Source organism: Chiloscyllium punctatum, chromosome 46 (assembly GCF_047496795.1).
Source record: "Chiloscyllium punctatum isolate Juve2018m chromosome 46, sChiPun1.3, whole genome shotgun sequence".
Taxonomy (NCBI): Eukaryota; Metazoa; Chordata; class Chondrichthyes; order Orectolobiformes; family Hemiscylliidae; genus Chiloscyllium; species Chiloscyllium punctatum.
The window spans coordinates 48,053,572-48,080,299 of record NC_092784.1 but is presented as its reverse complement, the minus strand read 5'-3'; the positions used below and the strand labels follow the sequence as shown (position 1 = coordinate 48,080,299).

At 38.8% G+C, this 26,728-nt stretch overlaps 1 protein-coding gene across 9 annotated transcripts in view; it reads right to left on the bottom strand.

Moving 5' to 3' along the window:
• brd4 (bromodomain containing 4) overlaps positions 1-26,728 on the bottom strand; it is a 182,172-nt gene that overhangs the window by 38,114 nt on the left and 117,330 nt on the right. For 6 of the 9 annotated variants that reach the window (XM_072564153.1, XM_072564154.1, XM_072564157.1 and 3 more), the window contains exons 9-13: positions 24,644-24,858; positions 21,991-22,041; positions 19,451-19,737; positions 9,896-10,015; positions 305-427 (exon numbers count right to left, since the gene is read on the bottom strand). In XM_072564153.1, the coding sequence (XP_072420254.1) occupies positions 305-427; positions 9,896-10,015; positions 19,451-19,737; positions 21,991-22,041; positions 24,644-24,858 (796 nt within the window). The remainder of the gene's footprint in view (positions 1-304; positions 428-9,895; positions 10,016-19,450; positions 19,738-21,990; positions 22,042-24,643; positions 24,859-26,728) is intronic. The other 3 variants (XM_072564151.1, XM_072564152.1, XM_072564156.1) reach the window with 2 other exon arrangements.

Here is a 26,728-nt window from a genome sequence, read left to right as displayed (position 1 = left end):
CTCAAGCTCTTTATGGCTTCCCATTGTCATTAATGTCAGCATTATTGCACGTATTTTTCTATGCAGCTTTAACAGATTATTAGAATTTCTTCCAGACATGTCGATCTTTTAACAAACTATTGGCAAAGGGCTCCAACTCCATTAATCTGGCAAACTGTATGTATTGCAGTTGTATTTAGAAGTCACTTGTTGCTTGGAAACTATCGCGGGTGGTGAATGGAGTATAGGTGGGGGCAGAGGGAAAATGGACACTGCCAGCACCAGGCTAGCAACAGGCTCAATTACTGAAAGAATTGACGCTAACCTGTTTCAGAGTCGTTGCTCTCAGAAGAGCTGGAGTCACTGCTACTGTCTGACTCAGAAGAGCTGCTGCTGCTTCGCATCCTTGAAGGACCTCCCACATCCATGCCTACGTCATGCTTCTCCGCTGCATAAAAAGAATCAATAAATAAATACATATACAGCGTAATCTATTCAATCCTAAATTGATATTTAACTAAACTTGCTTCACATAGCTCTTAATTGCAAATATCAACTTAGATCTTTGTTGATATTTCTCAACATTTTATTACTCATTCTTGGGGCAATTCCTTCATATTGTAGCTCAAACACTAAAATGAGGCATAGAACCTGTAAGGGCTATAGTTCTTAAAATAGGTAGGTTACTAAGTTCTTAACTCTGGAAACTTTAGTAACTTTCACAACCCATTAAATAATTCAGAAAAGCTACATCCATAAGTTCACTTGCTTAATTTTTTTTAAACTAGCTCACATTAGAAGCTTAGAAATGTGGTCATAAGCAAGTGCTTGGCATCTGAAGCCTGCATTACACCATATCATTATGCAGCTCAAGTAACCTTTATCATATAGTCCATTTCCGTGAAAAGATTCATTTCCTCAGTCGCGATGAAACTAAAAAATTCTAGAAGAATGCTTGTCTCAATTAATATTCATTTCCTCAAGCTTAAAACAGATTGGAAAAACACAATAAGGACTCTAAGAGTGATGTAACAATAAATAACATTCACAAGTATAACAAAATATCTTGTTGACTATTAATTGCAAGGTGTGCGAATAACCTAAAGGTCAAATTGTAAAATGCTTTGCTGATTGTTTTCCTTTGCTTGGCTAAAATTTTGATTACACATTTGTACAAGAAGAGGAGTTAAGGATTGCATCCTCTCAAAAATCTTATGGACAAAAAGCCTTTAAATGACAATGGTGTTCAAAAGCACTTGATACTCTATTAAGTACTGTCTGTTACCAGTTACTGCAAATGCAGATTTTGTGGCAAACAGATATAGGTGAATAAGGTTCTCATTTAATCAGATAATCCCTTTTGATAATGCAGATACAAGGACAAATATTGGCTAGTACACTGGGAAGAATTGCTCTACTCATCTTTGATGTCATGGAATCTTTCATATCCAGAGGGATCAAAACAGGCCCTCAGTTTAACTTCTCATCTGACATTTCCAATAACTTAGCACTCCCATTGTATTGTATTTCAGCATCAGCCTTAAATTTTGAGCTCAAGTGGAACTAGAATCAAACTGGTTTGGAGGCCATGGCTGATACTTCAAAGGCTACCTAAAAGGCCATAAGCAAACTTAGTTTAAAATCATAAAGTGATAACTCAAATAACAGTTGTTACCTAGTGGGATTTGCTAAGAAATGGCAGTATTTTGTTCTTCAAAATTATTTAGAAAAGGGAAATAAGATGCCAGCTCTTAAAGAGCAAAGAAAATTATTAGGAAGCATGCTTGTGTTCAGGTTGGATGGTACAGAATGGAAGGAGGCTGCAGTGGTTGGGTTAAGTAGCTCATTTCTTTGATGAGAGATAAAAAAGTCAAGTTTCAAATATACTTCAAGCATCAACAACAATGGTATCAAGTTTCAATTGGGTGGTGGCTCCCAAACGTGTTCAATTATGTCTGCCATGAATTAGAACAAAGGTTTTGGAGCCAAGTGAGCATTAATGAGTACTCTTCATTTTGGATGCTGATTCATAGTAATGAATCTTAATTTAATATCAAAGACTGAAACAGTAAGTAATCGAATTTAACCTGGTATAATAAAAATATACAAAATGCCACTAAGGTTGATGCAATAAATGGTAGACATTTGTTAAATCATTTAGATATTTAATTGATAATTTTTTAACCATCTAGATGGCAATAAATGCAAGCCACAATAAAATCAGAGGCAAATGTCTTACTCTTAGTATATTTAAAACGGAGGTGGATAGGTTCTTGACTGTCAAGGGGATCAAGGGTGATGAGGAGAAAGTGGGAGAATAGGGTTGAGAAACTTATCAGTCACGATTGAATAGCAGAGCTGACCCAATTAGCTGAATGAATTGCTAGTTGCATATCTTATGGTCTTATATCAATATTCTTGATACTTTGCTCATATTTATGGACTAAAGCTTGCATCGATCACCCATGCAAGAGTTAACAATTTAGAAGCTTTATCGCCAATGCAGAATCACTGTCAATCCCACAATGTCACGTGTATATCAGGGGTAGCTGATCACCATGTCTCTCACACATGATCATTATTCAGTATAACTGGCAGTTTACTTTCGTATCACAGAAAATTCAAGTGCTCTTGCAGTCAGATCGCAGAAAGTTAATGTGAAGGTAGCAGCAATGAGTAAAATTGAGGTCCCGACTGAGAGGGGGTTAAGAGTCAGGAGGTTCTGCTGTAATTATTTAGGGCTTTGGTGAAACCATACTTGGAGAACTGTGTATAGTCTCATCTCTTTTTCCAATGCTTTTGTAATAAAGGTTCATTCCGCTTAATTTCTGGAACAAGGAAATTATTCTGTGAGGCAAGATAGGGGTGGGTAGGCCTACACTGACTGCAGTTAAGAATTAAAAAAAATGATGTCACTGAAACACAAAATTTTGAGAAGCTCTACAGTAGATATTGACAAGACGGTGTTCCTTGAATGGAATCAAACTGGGAATCATCCATTTTGGACATTCCTTCAAGGGAGTAGTGAGACTTTAGTGTTTGTCAGAGGATTGTGCATGTTCAGTCATTGAGTACACACAACACCAAAAGTATGGTCAAGGAGTATGGGACAGAGCAACAAAGCAGTTTGGAGAAGATCGTTGACATTATTCAATGGCACAAGATGATCATACTCCTTTTCCTAATTGTTGTATACTTATTTTGAAGATATCTTATTACCAAAACAAATAAAATCTACCTTGCAACTTTGAGTTTGTCATTATTGTCTATTTCAACAGTTTTTGAACCTCTGTGTCACCTGATAACCAGGCTAGAACGAGTCACTTTTGGACCAATGCACGCTAGAAAGATAACATTAATGGGGTCAGCAGGCACCTCAATACGCTATTTGCAATTAATAGTAAAATATAACATGACTATTTACAAGCCAGAAAAAAATTTGCAGTTTAAGCAAATAAGTGATCACTCTCACCACTGTCATCTAGACTGTGCTGAAAACAAAAGTAAACAAGAGAAGAAAGTTCTTACGCAGGTTTACTGTTAACCAGATAATCAGGTGTTAAAACTGAGACATGTGTTTCAAGTGAGCATTCAATGATCTAGCAACCCTGACTAGAAGGCAGTTCATATAAGTATGGGAATAGGCTCAGTTGCTGACCCTGTGGGGAGGGGGAAAAAAAAAATCAGTATATACCAGAGCTCTCAAAAGAAAACAAGTCACTTGGGCAGTTACTAAGGGATACCCACAAGGAAACAATAGCTTCAAGAAAAGTTCAAAAGAATAACATTAGTTGGAGAGAATAAGCAAACTGCAATAAAAGCAGAGATCTCGGTCAGAGGCCTTCGAACAAAATAAGATGGCCAACCTGACATAACAATTCAACTCTGTAGAATATCAACAGCAACCTCATCTTACTATTCTTGTGTAGTACCTTATTGTTCTAATCTTACTGAAATGAAAAAATATGGGTTAATGTTAACTGGTGCACTGAAAACTTCCCAGTTTAGATATATGACCAATATTGAACAATGGAAGACAAAAATATTTATGATGGAAAACTGTGTCCCAACTTACTGGGCTGCCCAACGACTTCCAAATTTCAGAGAACAAAGTCAAGATTATAAAACAGAACTTAAATCATGAAGCAGATAGGGATGGGTCACTGTGTGATGGACATTTTTATATCAAACTGCATTTTCCCCAAATTTGCAGCAAATTTCCAATTCAAAAATCTCCAATTAAAGTCAAATTAGCAGATTTACTGATCTCAATTTCAGTACAGCTGTGGTAAGAGCCAAACTGAACTATTGGATGAGTTACCCAGGACTTGAGTCATTATTGGAGCCAATCTGAAACTATACCATTAATAATACGGAATCAGCATTAATGGAATAATAGCATACAAGGACCATTTTCTCCAGCTTTGATCAAACTTAATTAAGTTACCAACAGGAAGCGGCCATATAGGATTTCTTCTCATCAAAATGGTGCACAGGAAACACAAATGACCAATACAGTGGTGTGCAAATTCAGGTATTAAAGTTACCAGACATTACCATTGTCACTGATACAACAATAAATTAGATTAATGAGCGTAGGCTGCATATGGGAGTTACAAGTTTGCTAATCTTGAGTTGAAGGACAATGTTTCACTGAGTATGGAATGAAAGTTCAGCCATGTTTTTTCATCAGGTCCAACCCCACTCAGACTGAGTTCATTCATCCCTGGCTTCCTAACAATGGTTAATGTAGGTCAATGCAAGGTCTCAGAACATTACATTTCAATTAACTACCGTACAGCTCATGTTCTCTTCTTGGTTTATTTTCAAATGATAACTGCCAAAGATCAGCTTTCTCATTGAAACCCGTTCTAACAGACAATTCTGCCTGAACAAGGATGTCTTACATCTATCTCTGAACCCATCTGAGTGGAAGCAAGTGCAATGCATAATCTGCAGACTGCAAACATGAGCTAGGTAGTACTTGGAAGTGTCCTGTAAATGATTTGGCTAGATATTTGACTGATCACAATCTTCTCTGCCTCAACTCCTTTACTGTGCATTCTCTCAATGCTCTTGATGTCACCTTGACTAAAACCTTCATTTGTCTGTCAACTGCTTGAGACTCTAGGAGTTGTAGATATTTTCTGTCTTCAAGCATCTTAAAGGATATCCCGAAGGAATTTCAGCTGCCTTGCAACCAAGTTCTGAGTGTAATAGTTGCTTCAGTAACAAAAATAAGAATGATACATGTGGTCCAGCAGAGCTGGTTGAGTGAACTGAACCTAAATGTTGAGCATTTGGACTTAAGACAGCACCTTTGGACCATCTTACCTCTGGATTTGAGAGGCTTTTGATGGTACGCACCAGCACTCTGAGTTGGACAACCTACGTACCTAAGTATAAGAAGCAATTAGATCACTGCTGCTCAGTAAACTATAAATCATGGTTTTGAGATGCCGATCCTTAAATATTCTTAATAAGCCAATGGCTGAGCAGACACATTGGAGGCAAACAATTTTATCATCTTTGTCTAGAGGAAGTTCCCTAAATGTCAAAAATGGTCCACAATTTTTCGGGGATCTCAAATTGATAGCATGGAAGGCTGTGCCATGAAAGTCAGTTGGAAGCATTTTCTAAGTATCTAGAGAGAGGCATTTTCTTTGTTTCCAAGGAGTCAGGGATGACCTGGTGCTGCGTTTGCGCTAATATGCATACAAATGTCAAATAGAGCACACAGAAGCTCAAAGACAAAAGCTGGAGTGATTTTGGTTTTGAATTTAAAGATATTGTTTGCCACCTGCTCTGTAGTGTATCTCTATCTCCTGCAAATTACCCACAAGCTTGAACTGTAGTACTTCATCATGGAAGAAAGCAAAAGGAGATTGTTGCAGTGTCCTGGTCTTGTTTGACCTAGGCCTTCCCTGGCGTAGGATAAGTGGGTTGGGATCATAGTTATGATCATTGCTTGCACATCATTGTGATGTAGGCAGACGATGGCGATAAATTTCAGAGGATACAAACTAGCCTTCATAAAAGTAATAGACTTGGTGAAATCAAAAGGCTCCCTGCTGTTCTTTGAAATTTTCTTGGGCTTGCCATGCAATGGGAGATCATGTATATCTTGAAGGGTGAAAAGCACACCGCAACTTCAAGGAGCTCTTCAGGCACTAGGAGAAGACAATAGAAGCATGTGGCTCATAATCTTCATGACAAACAGCAGGCCAACTCCTCTGTAGTTACTGCAACTTATTTTCCTTCTGCAATTAGACTCTCGATCACAGCATCCCTGAAATTTTCCTGGAACATATCCTCTTTCTAGATAAGGAAAGAGATTATGTAATCATGAGAAGTAAATCCTGCTGTATTTCAGAATTTTTTTTAAAAAGTGTGGAAACAGGCCCTTCAGCCCAACAAGTAAAAAGGTAGAATGGTACCACGGTTTCTATCTGCTTCAGAGGCTCTGTTGTTTTCAACTGGCAGAAAGCTTTCTGGACCTCCCTGCACATCAGGGCAAAGCCAAGGCTAAGCTAGGTGGAGTGGAATTGAGGATGTTCAAGTCAAAGGTAGTTGTGGTTGAGTACTTCTTTAAAGCGTGCTCTCCAGCAAACATGGACTGCTTCCCTATTCCCTTCAATGTTTGATTCTCAGCAGGGTGGTCACTTAATTGCTTGTGCTACAGATCATCCTGAGACTGAAACCAAGACACATTAGATGTTTCCTACCTTCCACGTCTTTTCTAATCGCTTTGTTCTTTCATGTTTTATATAATACCGTTGCCTTGCAATAACAATGGGACTATTTTCTGAGCCGTGAAGTTTCCAGTCTGTGGGCTTAACATTTCACGGCCGTTGTTTGCTATTGTCAAACCCATCATGACATTTCTTGAAAAAGAGTCATACAGCTCTTCACAGGCTCTTGATGTGGAATTGCTTTCCCCAGAACAATGAAGAAATCAACATTTTGTTTTGATGCATCCTTAGGCAATGAGCAAACTTATCCAAGTGGTTCTTCTCCAACCAAATAGCAAATGTTTCCCATCACAAAGTCATCATTCCAACAGTTAGCTCATGACTTAGGAACAAGCTTGCTGCTAAGGGCATATGAGTTACGAGATGGCTTTATTGCCTTGTTGTAATGGAATAGAAGATATTGGCAGAGTTGCCTTTATGTATCTTAAGCGGTTGTCAAAATTATTTGAATGTCACTGACTGGTAGCCCTGAAGCTCAGAAGCACTTGCAGATAACTGACCTGTTAGTTTCTGAGCAGCTCCTATACTTTGGTTACTATTTCATACCAGCATCTTAGAGATACTAACCAAGTTAACAACTAAAACATGTACATTCCAAATCAAAGACTGCTATCAATAACTCATTCAACCTTCACAAAAGGATGTAACTTGAGATAATCCATCTTTACAGACTATCTTTATTGCAATTACTTCAAAGAAACATTATAAGCAATTTTAAAATCAAGCTACGTAAGGCGATACTAAGTCAAATGACTCAAGCTGAATCAAAAAGTAGGTTTTTTTTAAAAAAAAGGGAGTGCCTTTGCAGGAGTGCCCAAAACATAGTAAAGCAAGGTAGAGAGGACAATCCAAACTTTGAAAAAGTGAGGACTGTAGATGCTGGAAATTAGAGTCGAGTGTGTGGTGCGAGATAAACACGGCAGCTCAGGCAGCAGAGGAGCAGGAAAACAGACGTTTTGGGCAAAAACCCTTCATCAGGAATGAATCCAAAACTTGGAATCTAGTTACCTCAGCCAATAATGGAGATTAAGAACGTGTTGTTCAAGAGAAGCTAACACAGGTCAGTGAACAAAGGACTGATTGGTGAGCAGAACCTGTTTCAAGTAACAGTCAACAGTTTTGACTGACTTCAGGTTTATGCTAGAAAGAGCTGGGGTGCATAGAAAGTCAAGTCCATAGAGTAGGCAGATGAGTTGAAACATGCACAAGATTGGGAAATGTTATAGAAATAACAAATATAAGACACCTCGATAATCAGATAGATACGTCTAAAATAATAAAAAAGGTACCGGAGACCCAAAAGCAGGTAGATCAACTGTCAGTGCATGACAATCAGCTCAATGCTAATGAACTTCAATGGAATACAAAGGAGGACAATAAAGTGAACAAGTCGGCTCAGGTCTCAGCTCAGCACTGTTCACTTTTTACCAGCATGGAACATAAAGAGAGCAAAGTCAAACTTTAGTATCATGACAGTCTAATCATTTAGAAGTAGGAATAACGCCTGAGCCTGCCAGTGACTTCAAGATAAATGGGAATCAACCTCCATGCTTGTGAAACTCATATTACACAACATCCCATGCTCCTAATTTGATTTCCAAAAATGCCACAAAATTACTTGTAATTTTGCAACATAGAAGGCTACTAGATAAGCTGCCATTACCAAGGAAACCAGTTGTGTGATCTCACCCAGTTCTACACAAGAGATCCTGCAACACATGGCATATGAAGGTACATGGAATGACTCAAACTGGCTTTAACCGGACAGACCTATCTCCAGTCGAGATAAACCTCAACCTTCTAAATGACTCCCAAGTTAGTGAGTGAGTGACTCTGTAATGTAATGATAACTGGGAATAACTGCAATGTAATGATAACTGGGAACAATGAAAACAGTCAAGAAGTTCCATCAGTTTATGACGAGCCACCTGCAGGGAGTAAATTTAAGAGTGGAGGATGAAAACAGGACAAGATAAAATGCACCACAGCTCACTTAAATTTCACATCAGAATTTGAAGCAATATCTAGCTCATAAATGTTTGTAAATATTTTGGCAATGAGAACTGGAGCAGAGGTTATATCACAAAGACTAGTTTAAAGTCTCACAATGAGAAGTTCAGTCATTGGCAAAAATAAATGATTATGGCCTCAGAAGGGGTGCACATAAAACAATATTTTATTAACTCTCCAAAACATCTAAGAGGTCATACACAACCAGCACTTGATCAATGGAAATGCTTCTCAAGTTCAAAATACAGTGAGGACAAATAGTGCACTGTCAACACTGGGTTCAATTCTCTCTCTCCCATCTCGGTGGTGGGAAAGAGAGTGAGGAGGGATAGATTTTTATTTCAAAATTTTATTTGTCAGATTGTCGAGACTGGGATACACATCTTTTATTAAGAAATTCTATCATTTGCAGACTTCTCAAATATCTTGCAATCAGTAAAAAGGCAACTTTAATCCCCATCTTGTTCAGAAACCAACTTTGTTAGAACGACAATGCACTGAATTAGTGAATTAATATTCCACTTTAATGTGAAATATTTATAAGTAAGTATTGGCAAATAGCAGAGTCTGCCATTTCAATTAATGGTTTGTTTCAGGACCTACATTTTAACTCAAAGGAATGATTTTGTTTGTCAGAAAAGCATATTTTCCCAATTTCATGCTGTATTATACATTAAGAGGAGACACGGGGTCATTTAGACAACTCCTTTAATAGCTTAATTTCAGGAAATGAAAATATCTTAACTCTTGCCTATAAACTAATGAATGAAAAAATTGTTATGAGCTGTGGTGCATAACCCAAATTAAACATTTATTTATAATCGCTTCGGCCCAGTAAATAAAGTTGATTAGATTTACCATCATACCTCTCAACTGTTTTGTTTTAAAATCACTGCTTCCCAACATAAAACTGCACCACTGAGGAAAGTAGCAGAGTGCAACCAAGTAAAATCAACAAACTTGCTGACTCTACAGAAAGTCAGTGCTTCCCCAAATATAAGCCTGAATTCCAACATAAATACGTTGCAGTTTGAGAGGTATGTGCACTATAAAAGGTAAATCAAGACTATTACATTAACATATAAACTGACTTGATCCTTGGCCCCAGCCTAATTCACCTAAGGATCTACTTCACAAGGTTGCACTACACCAACCTTTTCTGCCTGGTTTCTTCCCAGAGCTCAGCTGGCCGCTAACGTCATGTAACCTGGTATCCAGCTCACTCTTCGAGTCTAGCTGGAGGTCATCGTTCGATTTCCCTGGGACTTTTTTCACTGCAAACAGCATCACACAACAAGATTTGGACCAAACACTTTGGTACCGGTACACAGGTACAACACAGTGAATAAAATTACTCTAGTTTGGCACGTGGGATCAGATGCAAGGTTTCTGCAAATTCAAAAAGAAAAGAAAGCAGCTGTAGGAAAACAAAAAAAAACATTCACAATTTGTGACTGCTCTTGAAGGCCATTAATCTGAATTGACTTCAGCAATTATTGGGAAGAATAAGGATTCTGCAATAGAGGGGTCATGGCCCATTTTAAAGGCAGAGTAAAATCACAAAAAATGACGGGGGGTTGGGTAACAAAGCATAAGGTTTAATTCATCATGGCATTGACCTTCGTTGTGCTGCTTTAATGAGCTGTGTAGGGAAGGCCAGACTAGAGGCTAGTGTAATCTTGGGTTGCCACTGCCAAGTAGGTTAAGGGCAACCACCTCAAAAGGTAGCTTATAGCCAGCACAGGAATTTCTCAGGGATTCTGGGGAAAGGAAATTAATTCTGTCTTTCCCACTTTTTTTAAAAAATAAAAAGCCTTTTATCAAGTAAATAATTTCAATTTATTGTCTCTTCTCCCATAACATGTGACAAGCTGTACTAAAGCCTCCATAGCCACCATACACAAGCTGCCACAAGGGCAATTGATTTCCATGCTCTCCAAGGAAATATTCACTATTTCACCAGAGCGACATGGTCAGTCTCATTGATTCAACAGGATGAGTTATACAAGCCCCTCCACCAAGTGGCATGACAGAATGTCTGATTCAGTACACCACTTGATGCTTTGTTGGGCATTGCCTAAAAAGGGGAAAACAATCACATATCTTCACACAGATAGTTTTTGCACAAACACAAGTTTAATATTTAATGATATCACTATGCTGCAATTAGCAAATTTTGCAAAGTTACAATAATAAAATCAGTTTCACAGGTAAAGATAGATCAAGTTCAAGATTAAAAAGGAAACAATGTACCTCTGAAAACCAGCTGTTGCTTGGACTCTTACTCTAAGAAGCCCCAGTGACATCACCACTCCACCCACATGTGCCCATACACAGGTTAAACAATGACATAATGGAGCCGATCATTTATCGATGATCTTAAATCATCACACGCCCAAAGTAAGAATTTTGGTTTTTTTCCTAAACGGACTGAAAATTTCATATAATTTCCTAACAAGCTAAGCGAATCACATATAACACAGTGAAGAATAAATTACAGAAGACGAGATCACCCAAATTATGCCATTAAAACAGAACCCATTGAGTAATGAGGCAGTTTTGTGTCAGCAAACATGTACACTGCCCGAAAACCATTTCTAAGTACTCAAAAAATCTCAAATTATCAAGAACATATTTTTCTTTTAAGCACGATGCAACATTTCCTCAAGTACTGAATGGCGAAAAACAAATCCTTCTCCCAATGTGGATATCCCAATTGCCTAAAAAAGAACATGGTTATATCCTGGAATCACAAGAACCAAATTTTGTGTTGAATCTTAATATTGAGTGTTTATAAGTTGTCTCCAAGGGAGGATGTGTGGTCTGGGAAGAAACCCAAACCACAGATAAGACTTGGATGTTCAATGGTGTTCAGTGGCATTGAGCATGTGAATTCAGAGTCCAGTCTCGCAGCCTCTGTCAAATTATTGGCATGGAAGACGACAAATTAACAATCAGTTGGTTAGAGTTGCTCCATTTTTGCTTCTATAAGGAATTTAAGCACTTGCCACGTGGAAAGTACATTTCATTTGGAAACACGAAAAACAGCCAAAAATCAGAGCCATAATGAGTTGTCCAAGGCCGATCCACAAGAGGTTTCCCATTTCTTACTTACTTCTCATTTCACATAAATGAAGAAACTACATATTTAAATGAGATTACTCAAATAGTGACTTTGCATTGTACATTGGTAAAGATGCAATATGGCATGACAGATTCAAAGAGAACAGGGAGGAGAAAAGCGAAGGAAAAAGGTTGAGCAATGGTGTTCAGTTTATTTTAGTCCAAAAACTACGAAAATCAAGTCTGATACCACAATGAAATTCTAAAGAATGAGCTAATTTTAAAAGCAGCCATTGTTGTGTACTAACAGTAATCTCAGGCCCTCAACTGTTTACATGATTAACACTAACCAAATGCCATGTACATAACAAAGATTGACATACATTCCTGTATGACAAAATATTTGACTTGCTCAAGTGTCACCTTATAGATCTGGTTGGCAAGCAACAGAAGCCAATTTAATGACAATGGATTTGGGTAAAGGGGCGAGTGAAAGCAGATGCTTTCCCCTCAATTATATTTAGTTATACACATATTCTATGCACTTACAACTAACCATACCAAATAGGAATCATACATTCAACCGAGCTGCATAGTGACAAATTATAGTGGTCATGTGGGGAAGAGAGTTTGCAGCTCCACCCACACCAGACATAACATCTGATACAACCCAAGTAGACAAGGGAAGGAGAAAAAAAATGAATCATGCCACAAGAGTGCCCAACTCAATTACTGGAACAAAAGGACTCGTGATCAGGACTTAGATTGATAGCTATTTTGGACACCGGCATCAAGAGATATGGGAATAGGGCTGGGAAAACAGTAGACCTCAATCATGATTTTACTAAATGGAAGAGAATACTCAAATGACAGGATGGCCAAACCTGCTCTTATTTTTTGATCTTGTTTGTTAATCATGAAACAATAGGTTAAGAGAAAGATTAGGAGCTACATGGAATTAAGTCCATGATTTCAGGAATTTAAATTTCATTTATCCTAAACACATGCAATTAAAACCTCTCATTTTGGCTCAAATTAAAAATTGGTTTTTAAACACTTAGGACCCTGGCCCAAACAAACAAATTTTCGTATAAAATGGACATCTCAAATCACACAGCTTTATGTAAACCGGGAGCTGTAAACCAGGAACAGTCCACTTGGGAATTTCCAATAATCCGCTTGTTGGATCAGTGGATCTGTTTGGAGAGAAGCTCCTGAAATTTCCCCATGAATTGTCAAGCAGCTGAAGTAAATATAGACCCAATTTAACAGGGAGTCAAGTGAAAGACTATTTTCCAATAAATTAACGCAGCAACATTTAAGACTTTCTAACAGGATAGAATAAACTTATTACAAAAATTCTTGAAATTAAGTTTACAGCAAAGAGTACAAGAGAAATGTAATGTCATAACTTCAATGGATGGAAATCAGCCCTTTCTCAAAATTCCTGAATCGAACAGTCTGTGGTGACACATGTTCAGCAAACATGACAAAGCTGGTCAGTGACTACTTGGATATTAAATCTGATTCTCAGAGACCGACCAAAAGAAATAACTTGAAAGGTTTTACAAACATTGTTGTTTATTTAATAAACACATTTACTGATTGACCCCAAGTGTACGCAGAGTGGGACAGAGCAAAATTCATCACCAGCTTCGGACATCCAAGATAAACAAAATACATCAGATCCTGGTTTGATTCAGTTGGCTGCTCGCCCTCTATAGGACACAGTTTATTGTCCTGCAGTCTAAACAGTGAGATTCAGATCTCACTGTCTATAAAAGGGTGGTAGAGACAAAAAAAAACATTTCAGCATTTAGATGCACACTAGCGATGCCAAGGTACTCAAGGCCACAGGCCAAGTGCTAGCAAAAGGGATAGTGAGGCACTTGTTTTTGAGCGGTACAGACTTGATGGGCTGGAGGACCATTTTCTGTGTTGTAGCCTCCTCTGACAGAAGAATGATCCTCAAATAAATGAGAAAGAGGATCCTGACACTTCATAGGATTTTTCTCTGATGTTAAACTAATTGAACACATTTGGATAGAGCTTTACTCTGCATCCAGGAGGACTTCACATCAATTAGGAACAGCGAATGTTGACCTTAAATTTCAAAACCAAATGGGACCTATTGCTGTACATTAACATCCTTTAACATGAGCACAGAAAACACAAATTTCGGTCTTCGACTTACATTAAACTTGTCAACAAATTGAAGATTCATTTCCCAATATGTAAAAGGCTTTGGTAAACACCACCAGGAATGGGATTTGAATTTAGCTACAGAAAGATCCAAAATTAGCTTAAGTTCACATTTATCCAGAAGGCATTTTAAAGAATTTATTTCACTGATTTTCCTTAACCCCAGGATCTGAAGTCATATTACCTCAAGAATTTTGGGCTGATAACATGTAATCAAATCGCACCAATAATTCCACAATTGGAGCTTCAATACTTAAATGACAGTGACTGATGGCAGCTGCATTCGACCCTGAACATTACCATGATTTGAATTCCTGCAGAGCCAAGTGCTGGGCCACAAAGCAAGTTTCCAATTCATAGAATCCCTACAGTGTGGAAACAGATCCTTCGTTCCAACAACTCTACACCAACCCTAATAAGAGTAACCCACCCTTATTACTCTACATTTCCCCTGACTAATGCACCTAACCTATACAACCCTGAACACTACGGGCAATTTTGCATGGCCAATTCACCTAACCTGCACATCTTTGGATTGTGGGAAGAAACTGGAACACCCAGAGGAAACCCATGTAGATACGGGGAGAATGTGCAAACTCCACACAGACAGTTGAGAGAGGTTGGAATCGAACCAATGCTAACCACTGATCCACTGTGTGGATTTCACTGTTTAAAACATGATAGAAATTTCAAGATACCAAATGCTTTGAAGTGTACTGCAAAGAATATGTAATAGCAAAAACTAAGTGCACCACTACTCCAGAAGTAAAAACTGGCCACAATGAAGTCTACAGAAATTAGTTTGTAGTTTTTTTGATACCAACACTTACTCCATCTTGGAGACAGCCATCTTTATTTCTATTGCTGATATTTGATGCTGAACTTTCAAATACAGACCCCCTGCCCCCAAGCTGGAATATTTAGCAGATGCTGTTGCAATTCCCCAAGGCAAAAAGCCAGGGAGCAGATTTCTCTGTAGAGCAAGTGTAGACCAACTAATTCTTTTTGGCAGGAAAGGTACAAAGACAAAGAAAGGTATAAAACAAAGGACACAATTTTCAAGGGGATGCAGAAGCAGAGGAACTTTGGATGCACATGCGTGAGTCAAGGAATGAAAAAGCACACAACATCTTGGGTACTAACAGGAAAGTACAAAAGCAAGGTTAAGTCACCTTAAATACAAACAGAAAAAGCTGGATAATCTACACAGCCATGAAGCATTGATGGCAGGTCAATGACATTTCATCAGAACAGTGAAAGGTCATCTACCTGACACATTTAACACTACTTTGCTCTATTGATGCTATCTGACCGGAGGTTTTGCCAGCATTTCAGGTTTGTTTTCAGATTTCCAGCCTGCACAGCATTTTGGCTTTGTAGTTAAAACTTTAAGCCTGAAAAATCTCTGAACTGGAGTACTGCTTCCACTTCTAGGAACCACACTTTGGAACGGTTTTCCTTTGAATAGAGAAAAATTAAGAGAAGGTTTGACAGACACATGTAACATCATGGTGGATCTGCACAAGTACAGAGAGAGAAAATGCCTCGACTGGTCCAAGTATCTAGATTCAATTTTTAAGATAATTGATAAATAAAACAATGGTGGTAGAAATAACTTGTTTTTGTGGAGGCAAGTGGTTAGAATTGAAAACATAATGAATGCAGTAGACAGTGTCAATTGGTGTTTTGAAAAGGGACCATTATTATTCATTATTTTAAAAGAAAACACTTGCAAGGCTACAGGAAGTTGGTTTAGGTAAATTGACCTTTCAGAGGGCTTGCACAGACAAAAACAGACAAAGTGGCCTCTTACTTCATGCTGTAACCATTCTGCAAGTAGATTTCTTCTCACTCTTTCCCATAGCCTTCTGAGGGAGTTACCTGAAAGAAATCATTGATGGCACAAGTGTGGCAACATCATCCTGCCAGCCTCTTATCCTAGGTGCAGTAGGCAATGCCAAACAGGATCAACTTCATTTGTTTCTTTATGCAAATGCAAAATTTAATAGCATTTCACTTTCAGAAAGTTAGTAATTCTTGTGTAAGATAGATAGGATTCCAATAACTCTGATCAGCATAGTAAGTACACTTGCTTATTGCTTGTAGAATTTGATATAGCTCCAGTTTTGAAAGTAGGATTGCATTTGTTTCCAAAAAGTCCTCAAATTTTTTTAATAGTGTTTCATTGTATAGATACGTACCAGTCTGAGTTATCTTCCACTGTATCTGCAAGTGCAATCTATTTTAACTCAAATTTCTGAAACTCTTTCCTTCATACCCCTTCAGACAACTAACACTGGAGTCATTTTCTTTATTTTCATCAGCCTTAGTGAAAACTGTAACAAGTAATTAGTGAGTATCCCTCCAATTTCACCATTACCCGATACAGATTTACCTTGGATGCCCTAGTAAATTTAATTACTCTTCTGTCACTTACTTGCTTACATTAGACATCATTTTAATATTTTCTTTTTAGTTTATTCCAGACTTTCCTAATTCACTCATTTGCTCAGTCCTTCATTCTTAATGTACGTTGTGCAGGCCTTCTTTATTTTATCTAATTCTATAACACTCCGCTAACCCTAATGACTAGGTCTCATACCCCTCTTCATATGCCTGTGTGTGGTGCCAATGATCCAGGATAAACCAGATATTCTTCTCCTCCTGTTAAGTCTTCCCACCTCTTACTCAACAGATTATTTACATGTTTCGTATAAGCCGTCATGTACAGCAATTTCACTGCCCATATTCTACTGCTGCAACACTGGCTGAGCTATCTACTTGGTATGATTACTATAAAATTATTTATAGTAAGAACTAATTTGTTTATAAATACCAAGTGATTAACAAATGGATATAATTTGATTTGTTATGCCTCAGTTCTTCTACTTAACTATTCACTTTAACTTACATTCTTTTCCCCATTGCCACACATCAGTTACTTTAAGTAGAATAAAGTCATAGGGACGTACAGCACAAAAACAGACCCTTCGGTCCAACTTGTCCACGCCAACCAAATATCCCAACCTCATCTCATCCCATTCGGCAGCACTTGGCCCATATACCTCTAAACCCTTCCTATTCATATACCTACCCAAAAGCCTTTGCACGGTAGCACCGTGGTTAGCACTGCTGCCTCACAGCGCCAGAGACCCAGGTTCAATTCCCGTCTCAGGCGAGACGGTGTGTGGAGTTCGCACATTGTCCCAGGGTCTGCGTGGGTTTCCTCCTGGTGCTCCAGTTTCCTCCCACAATCCAAAGATGTGCAGGTTGGGTGACTCGGCCATGCTAAATTGCCCGTAGTGTTAGGTGAAGGGGTAAATGTAGGGGAATGGGTCTGAATGGGTTGCGCTTCGGCAGGTTCGTGTGGACTTTTTGGGTCGAAGAGCCTGTTTCCACACTAAGTAATCTAATCTAATCAAATCCAAAAATTTGCAATTGTACTAGCCTCCACCACTTCCTCTGGCAACTCCCTCTGCATGAAAAAGTTGTCCCTTAGGTCTCTTTTATATCTTTCCCCTCTCACCCTAAACCTGTGCCCTCTAGTTCTGGACTCCCTCACCATGAGGAAAAGACTGTCTATTTATTCTATCCATGCTCCTCGACATTTTACAAACCTGAGGTCACCCCTCAGCCTCCGACACTCCAGGGAAAACAGCCCCAGCTTATTCAGCCTCTCCTTATAGCTCAAACCCGCCAACCCTGGCAACATGCTTGTAAATCTTTTCTGAACCCTTTCAAGTTTCACAACATCCTTCCGATCGGAAGGAGACCAGAACTGCATGCAATATTCCAATACTGGCCTAACCAATGTCCTGTACAGCCGCACCTTGATGTCCCAATTCCTGTACTCAATACTCTGACCAATAAAGGAAAGCATACCAAACGCCTTCTTCACTATCCTATCTACATGCGACTCCACTTTCAAGGAGCTATGAACCTGCACTCCAAGGTCTCTTTGTTCAGCAACACTCCCTACGACCTTACCATTAAGTGTACAAGTCCTGATAAGACTTGCAGCACCTCACATTTATCTAAATTAAACTCCATCTTCCACTCCTCAGCCCATTGGCCCATCAGATCAAGATCCCGTTGTAATCGGAGGTAACCTTTGCTGTCCACTATACCTCCAATTTTAAATTTAGAACATAGCTTTTATTCCTAAGGTTGTTTTCATAGTTGAACAGGGAAGAATAAAGTGTCCCAAATTCTTTTCCACGTTTTAAATCCTCACTCTGGCTCTTTGTTTCTTTTTGTGGGCAGAAACTGACTAGATTAGAACAAGAAATATCACCCAGTCATGGAATGCTAAAGCTTCACAATGAAAATATTGGCAACTGACTTATCTGCCAGCTCTTCTAAATTTTAATTTATTTGCCAAGACATGCTGTCCAAATACAGAAATCTTTGTTCTGGGGGGGAAATGCCAGCCTTCTACCCCAATATGCCAAGCTGACATTTTGGCTGACAAAAAAATTCACCCTGTATTTATTTCCAACATCAAAACCTTCAACTGAAAAAGAAGTGGCGGCCCTAGGTTGGAAAAGGGAATAATTTTGATGCTACACCTTGAATGTTGAACAAATAATAACTAATTACTGGCTGCCGCGTGCATAAAAAAAATTCATTCTGACAGCATGTGGAACAGCTGCAAAAGACAGAACAAAAGGAATCAAGTTTGCCTTCTTGGGCGCAGCAAATGGCTATGACTCAAATTTAGCAGTAACTTGAGAGTTGCAATAATGCTGCTGATGTTCCACAAAGCTAAGACTGTGCCCAATGGGATCAAATTCAAAATCAAGCAGGTTTGTCTAGCTCGTAATATACAAGATTGAAATTTTGTACAGAAAGCTATTCCAAAAAGCAGTTGTAGCATTAATATCAATGACGATACTCAATTTGTCCATTTTTATATTGATCCTATTAGTCAGTGAGAAGACAAAACATTTTCTCTTTCAGATGCATCTTGAATATACTGTTTTTATTTCAGATTTCAGCATTTACCATTTTAAGCTAATCGTTGGCCACTGTTTCAACAAAACATTGTGACACAAATACAGTGTCATGATAATCCACAGAATGGTAATAGCATAGTTTAGGGCCCAAGAAAGAACACAAAACGTTGCTCACCCATACCCTGCCCAAATCCCATGCCCATCTTAGTCACTACCTAACAGCCGGCTTTCAGAGGTAATACTTGAAAAAGCCTGTCCAGGGAGAAATGGAGCGGGGTCGCGTTCGGAGAAGAGAGGAGAAGCTCCCAACACACCTTGCAGTCAGAAAAAAAGCAAATGGCATGGTAAGTGGAGAACAGTTTTAGAGGGAATGGCTGATGCATTAAGAATGGCTTGATTAGACTGATTCATGCGCACAACCAAAGTTTTAGATCGAGTTTATATAGTGAAGTGACAACTTTTTTTAAATCCGCGAGGGCTAACTCTCACCTTGAGGTTTCCTCGCTTTTTTCCGTAAACATGATGTAACGTATCGTTCTAGCTCTCGCAACGTAGAGGGTTTTAACGTTTCAAAGTCTATTTCAATCTCATCAGGGTTTGAGTTCCTCAGTGAGGGCTCACGGGACTGAATGATGTGAACTACTCGCCCCAATTTATCACCAGGAAGTTTGTTTATGTCCAGGCTCAGTTGTCTCTTTTCCTCATATGTCATCGGTTTGCACTTATCCTCCTCCTCAGAGTCATACGCAGGACCAGGTTTGATGCTCTTCAGATTTCTGGAGGAAAAGCAAGTAGAATTCAAACAAACGTGGCAATTGCAGGCTTATAGCAACAATACATATAAATGCTTTGCAGACATTTGAACCGACACTGTCCATTCATGCACAGAAATAAATTGAACATTTCAAATGATAAACCGTATTACAAAGAGCAGATCTAAGCCTATTAAGACTACTACAGCCTATTTGACAATCAAGAAACTGAAAAATCAATATTTTTCAATATGCTTCATTTTACTCTTAGCATTAGTTTTCTAATGCTAACAGTAAAATGAAGCATATTGAAAGGATGATTTGAATACTTTGCCAGTTTGAAGACAAACCTATCTGTAAAGGTACCATGGACTTGACTGCTTCAAAACAAACAAATTAAGTTCCTGGTGGGGCTCGGTAACCCATTCTCTCAAATACATGGCATTATAGTCACCAACCATCCAAACAATACGGAGACAAAGTAGTTAATACTATTTATTTAAAAAGATGCCAAGGTTAACAGCAAGTTATAGCATATTACCTGTACTATGACCAGGTGTAAGAAGTTTGCACTACACTATCCCTTCCATTTTGAAGTCAGTTTTCCCTTGCTATTCTAATAGAAACATGACTAAAAGAGGGAGCAATTCTCAGATACTGACAAACATGTAACATTTAGAATTGCAACAACACAGAATGCTTTCTCTTCAGATCCCACTTGTCGCCACTACCCATTTCATTCACTGAAAAGTACTTTGGTTACAAGAAGCTCACTATTCTGAAGCAACTGATCTCAATTTATCTGAGAATTACAAATCAGGAGTTCAATAGAATATTTTTCAATTGGCTGCCATTGCAACAATTGTAGTACAAATGCCAACTCACGAGCACACCATCCAACACATTTAACTCAACCCCTGCAGCCAGTGGACATACTTGCCTTGATCCCAGTGACTTTGATTTCCAAGGCTTGCTTCATACAAGTCAAATACTGTTTTGACGTCAAGGACAGTCACTCTGACCTTACCTCGAGAATTCAGATCTTCTCTTCATATTCTGAACCTGACCTGATGGAACTCAAACTAAGTAATGGTGATCAAGTTATTAAGGAGTAAGTGCCAAGTAGTAACACTTCATTGTTATTTTGTTGGAAGATTGGAAACAAGACTGACACAGAAACACTAGACCTGGGAGCACGAGTAACTAATCTGACTGTGGTCTCAATTCCACACTCTAGTCTGTCTCAACTCTAGTCTATCAAAATCTATCTAATTCAGCCTCCGAATTCAATCATCTACCTTCCGTTGTTGTCTGGGAAAGAGAAGTCCATAGACTAACTATCCTCAGAGAAATCATTTCTCCTCACTCATCCCTTAAATGGGACGCCTATTATTTTTCAACTATGTCTCGTAGTGCTGCTGTCATATCCTTTGTAGGCTCTCTCCTTCTAAACTATTTTCCTACTAACCTTGGCGTCATTGATATCTACGATATATACTGTCCCTACATGAATCAATGAGGTAGGACTCCACAGCTTGACCACCCGAAAAAAAGTTAGCCTCTCTGCTAACCAAAATTTTCATCCAAGTTGATATCATCTGCCACAAAATATGCTCCCCGTTATCTACTCCCAATAAATTTTTTCACAAAACCAAGCTGAACATTGCCAGATCCCATAAAGACATTTTAAATATCACATTATAACATCCTTGATAACAATATTCAAACCACCATTCCTGTGAAGTGTTGTGCAAATTGGCCTATAGTTTCCCAATTTCTGTTTCTAATCTTTGAAGTACAAGCCATTATCTACTCCAAATGGGTTTCCAGAATGTAAGGAATTCTGCAAGGTTGTAACTAAGGCATCTCAGCAGCCATTTCTTTCAGAACTTGAACCCGGAGACCATTTGCCCCTCGGGACTTGTCAGCCTTTACTTCTATCAGGGAGGAGAAGCAAGGATTACAGATGCTGGATGTGCACAGCAGGTCAGACAGCATCGGAGGAGGAGAATTGACGTTTCAGGCATAGGCCTGTCAGGACTGATGACTGCTCCATTCCTGATGAAGCGCTCATGCCCGAAACGCCAATTCTCCTGCTCATTGTACGGTGCCTGACCAGCTGTGCTTTTCCAGCACCACACTCTTCACTTGTCAGTCCTCCCTGCATCTTTTTCTTGGTGATGCTGATTGTTTTAAGTGTTTCCCTTTCATCTTTTGATCTTCAAGTGTATGAGAAATTTTCTCAGCCTTCTACAGTGAAGAAAGATACAAAAATACCTGTTAACGCTTCTGCCATTTCCTTGTTTTCCATCAATTTCCCCAGACTCTCTAGAAAGAAACATTAGCTTTATTCTTTTCTTAAAAATACACGCAGAATCTTTGTTTTCAAGATGAGTAGCTAGAATGCAAGAAAGCTACGTTCTCCCTCTAAATTATTCTTTGCTGGTTCTTCATACCAGGCCAATATACTGAACTACCATTAATCTTTTCAAGTTTTAAGTTTTTCTTTTGAATTTGGCAATACTCTTTACTTTCTTATTCAGCCATAAATGATGCATCATGCTCGGAGAGCCTCTCTCTCACACATCAGGATTTGTTTTTGAATTGGCAGAGACAGGTCAGATATCCTTTATCCAAAGACCTTGGATCTTTTTGGTGGACATAATATATATTTAGAATTCAATTAGAAGACAGTATATAGACTTGCATAGTTTTAATCTACTGTTCCAAAGTACAGTCAAAACCAAGGTCACAATATGTCTATTCAAATTTCTGGGACAGGTCAGGTTCTGCAACTGTGTTGGGAAATCTTTGTCACCTCGCTGAATGAATCACTTAAATAATTCAGAATAGTTATTACCTCCTGTAATGGTTGCACCCAACTATAACTGATCATACTGTGTGCATCGGTGTCTAAGTAATTTTGCAGAGAAGAATCAGGCACAAACAAATCAAAAGACTGGCATTTATCAAGATACTCTAGGTCCATTGGGGCCCTCTGGGGAAAGGAAATACTGCTTAAATGAAGCAGACCTAAGGCAATATTGCCCCCCCTCCCCCAAGTCTCTGAATTGGACCAGACAAGACTTGAGGACATACTGAGTTCAGGTCATTTTGTTCAGACTATGTAGCATATATCCCACCCCCCTCAAAACAACAGAACCTGAACTCAGCATGTCTTCAGGTCTGTTTGGGTCCACTTTTTAGATTCTAAATACCATTGCGTCTCTACTCTCATACCTCAAGTTTGATTTGGCTTCATTCACTACTTTTATTCAGGTTTTAAAAAAAAGAATCTGACACCTACAATTGAAACTCTATGTTGGTGTCTCTAGCCAACAGACTTTTACCACCCCTGTCCCCACTGCCATGCCTAGAACAACAGGCTCCCTAGTTGGCTCTAAAATAAGCACTTTATGAAATCATCCTGAATAAATGCTATGAACTCAATGAGAAAGATAATTGAACGCTTTGAATGTCTAGTTTTTTGCGATAGGACACCACTCAATTTTCCACATTGTTGGGAAGATGCCTGTTGTTTACGTAAGGAAAAAATGAGTTTGAGAGCAAACATATCCAGAGCTATAGCCAGGATCATTGTTGAGTCACCCAGTCTGTGCGCTCATATTCCCTGATATCACAATAGTATTACGCCTTATTTTTGGACAAAGCACACCACTAGATAATCTTTGTTCAACATTCTTTTAATGTAGGCTATGTCGAGTACCTTAAGTTTAGAGACATCCATAATGGGTTATAAAAATTTAAAATATTCAAACAGATTTCCTATTAAACATGTGACTATATTTCAAGTATTTAAATGGCTGCACACCACCTTGAAACATCTGACTGTAAAAGGCTGCTATATACAAGTCCAACAGAAGTTTTATTAGAGTAGATTCCCTACAGTATGGAAAACGGGCCACTTGGCCCAACAAGTCCACACCGAACTTCTGTGGAGTAACCCACCCAGACCTATTGATCTACTGCATATTTACCCCTGACTAATGCACCTAACATTATGGACAATTTAGCATGACCAATTCACCTGACCTGCACATCTTTGGATTGTGGGAGGAAACCAGACCACCCAGAGGAAACCCACGCAGACACAGGGTGAATGTGCAAACTTCACAGTCACCCAAGGCAGGAATTGGGTCCCTGGTGCTGTGAAGCAGTCGTGCTAACCACTGAGTCACCGCTCCACACCTGAACTGTAACATCCACAACATACCATACAACGCAAGGATCTAAATATTTGGAGCTTCTTATTAGAGGTAGGATTAATACCATATTTATTTGGTCTAAAATTGCAAAACCTTGAGCAATCCCTGATAGGTTAAACAGTTTCCATCTGTATGGAAGAGGCCAATATTCCATCCATTTATGACACTGACAGGATCTTATCGTGGACAAAAAAAAACATCCACAAGGCATTTAAGGAGAGCTAGAGGCTAGCAATGCAGTCCTTGATTGGCCTACCATGTTTAGGAAATCTGATATTTCCAGGGAGCGTCAAGATCAACAAATTAAACACCAATGTGCACTTTTTGTGTAAGTGCAACTTACTCTTGCCTTGCCTCCACTTATCTTTGCTAAAGTCATTATTCACAAGAGATTGCTATTCTCCAACAAACAGATTTGGATCACATCAACTACCCCAAGAAAAAGAATAGGAAATGACATTACCACAGGAAATGCCATCACTAACCCAAGAAAACCTAAACACGAATAGAAAGCAGGACATAACACCATTGCTTCACCAGAGGCTGACCTAGTATGGTGGTGAAACGTCTGAAAACTAACCTTACAGCTTGGCGAGCAAGCTTACATCTTGAATCTCAATCTAAGCTACGAACCTTATCCAAACTCACTAATATTCATTAATCTTAGAAACTGGTCCTAAATATAACTCAATGAACAGAATTACCTGGTATTTGCGTTGTTCTTCTTTGATTTTTTTGGCTGTTGCTCCTTAGCTTTGCTCCTCTTCTTTTCGTCCACATCCTCCTTCTTTTTCTTTTCTTCTTTCTTGTCTTTTTCCTTTTCTTTCTTTTTCTCTTCTTTCTTGTCTTTTTCCTTTTTCTTTGGTTTTGACAGTTGTGGTTGGGAAAGGGCAGCCAGCTGCTCATGCACCGCTTTCAACTGTGACAAAATAATACTCGTCAGACTTAATTGCAGTTCACTCCACAAACTGATGAACCCATATGAACAGTTTGCATGCAAGTCAGAACACACAGCTGTTGCTTAACATTTACTCACTCAAGTTCATGGGTTCACATCCACATAAAGATCAAGGTCTGGTGTAGGTGTGGAAGAACGGGGATATGGGAAAACATTCCTTTCTTTAATAATAATTTGTAATTTGACACGGTCAATTACTTCAAAGGTCAGGAATGACATTAGATGTAACACAGTATTTCAGACAACACTAAAATGTTCACAACTGAACATTACAGCAGTGGTTTACATTCAATGTTCTCACAATCAAGACATACAGAAGGCAGTTTCCTCTTGGTATCAATATTAATGATAAAGCAACAACGCTGCAACCTCCCAGTACTTGCCTCCTGCATTAAAGCATCTGCTGAAAAATCCCAATCACTTAGAGTCAGACAGAGACACATAGCATGGAAACAGATCCTTTGGTCCAAACTTGTCCACGCTAACCAGATATCCTAACCTAATCTAGTCCCATTTGCCAGCACTTGGCTGACATATTTCTAAATGTTTTCTATCCATTTACTCGTCCAAATGCCTCGGAAATACTGCAATTGTGCCAGCCTCCACTACTTCCTCTGGCAGTTCATTCCATACACACACAAGCCTCTGCGTGAAAAAGTTGCCCTATAGTCCCTTTTAAATCTTTCCCCCTCTTATAGATCTTCCCGCCTCACCCTAAACATATGTCCTCTAGTTGTGGATTCCCCCACCCCAGGGAAAAGACCTTGACTATTTATCCTATCCATGCCCTTCGATTTTATAAATCTCTATACGGTCACCCCTCAGCCTCCGACGCTCCAGGGAAAATAGCCCTAGCCTATTCAGCCTTTCCCTATAGCTCAAATCGTCCAACCCTGGCAACATCCTTGTAAATCTTTTCTGAACCCTTTCAAATTTCATGACATCCTTCCGATAGGAAGACGACCAGAATTGCACACAATGTGTCAAACGTGGCCTAATCAAGTACAGTTGCAACATGACCTCCCAACTCCCATACTCAATACTTTGACCAATGAAGCACTTGGTGGCAATGTTATCAGGGATGTCTTAGCCCATAGTTCGGAAATCAAAGTAATGAACTGATTATACAACATTTTATGAAGGACCAAATTTGTTGCTTGTTCTTAAGTCTACATTTCTCCATATAAAAGGATTTCATCTTCAAGCATTGCACTTACTATTTAATTTGGTATCTTTCAGACAACTCTGATATCATGACTTCAATCTAATTTTCAAACGTTTCCAAGCATACAATTGGCATTTCTGTTGCTCCTCAGAATGAATACAATCAAGTTATTGTTATCGTATGACTGCATCCATGTTAGAAATGTCAGCTTTTGCCAAGCATCATTTTTCTTTTAGCTTATCAAAAGGACCACTTTCTTCACCTTGTGACTGACTTTCCCTGGCTGCCATAACTTAATTTTATCTGCCTAGCAGGATAAAGGTGAGATAAAGCATCTAATTAAATATTCCCCAGGTATGGGCAGGAGTGTGACCAACTCAAGTATATTCAAGATTAACGCATTTAACCACTGGAACTGTAAGAAATAGACTATAATTAAATGCCTCAACAAGTGGGAAGACAGCAAAATGTCACCATCCACACAGAAAAATTGCAATGCTTCCAGATGAAATTCTTCATAAGGAGAAATGTAGACTTATGAACAAACAACAAATTTGAGCTTTCATTAAATGCTGTACAATCATTTCATTAATGTCTGAACTATGGGCTAAATCAATGCCAAGCACTTTTAGTCTAAAATATCAGGCAGCTGATTCAGTAACTATT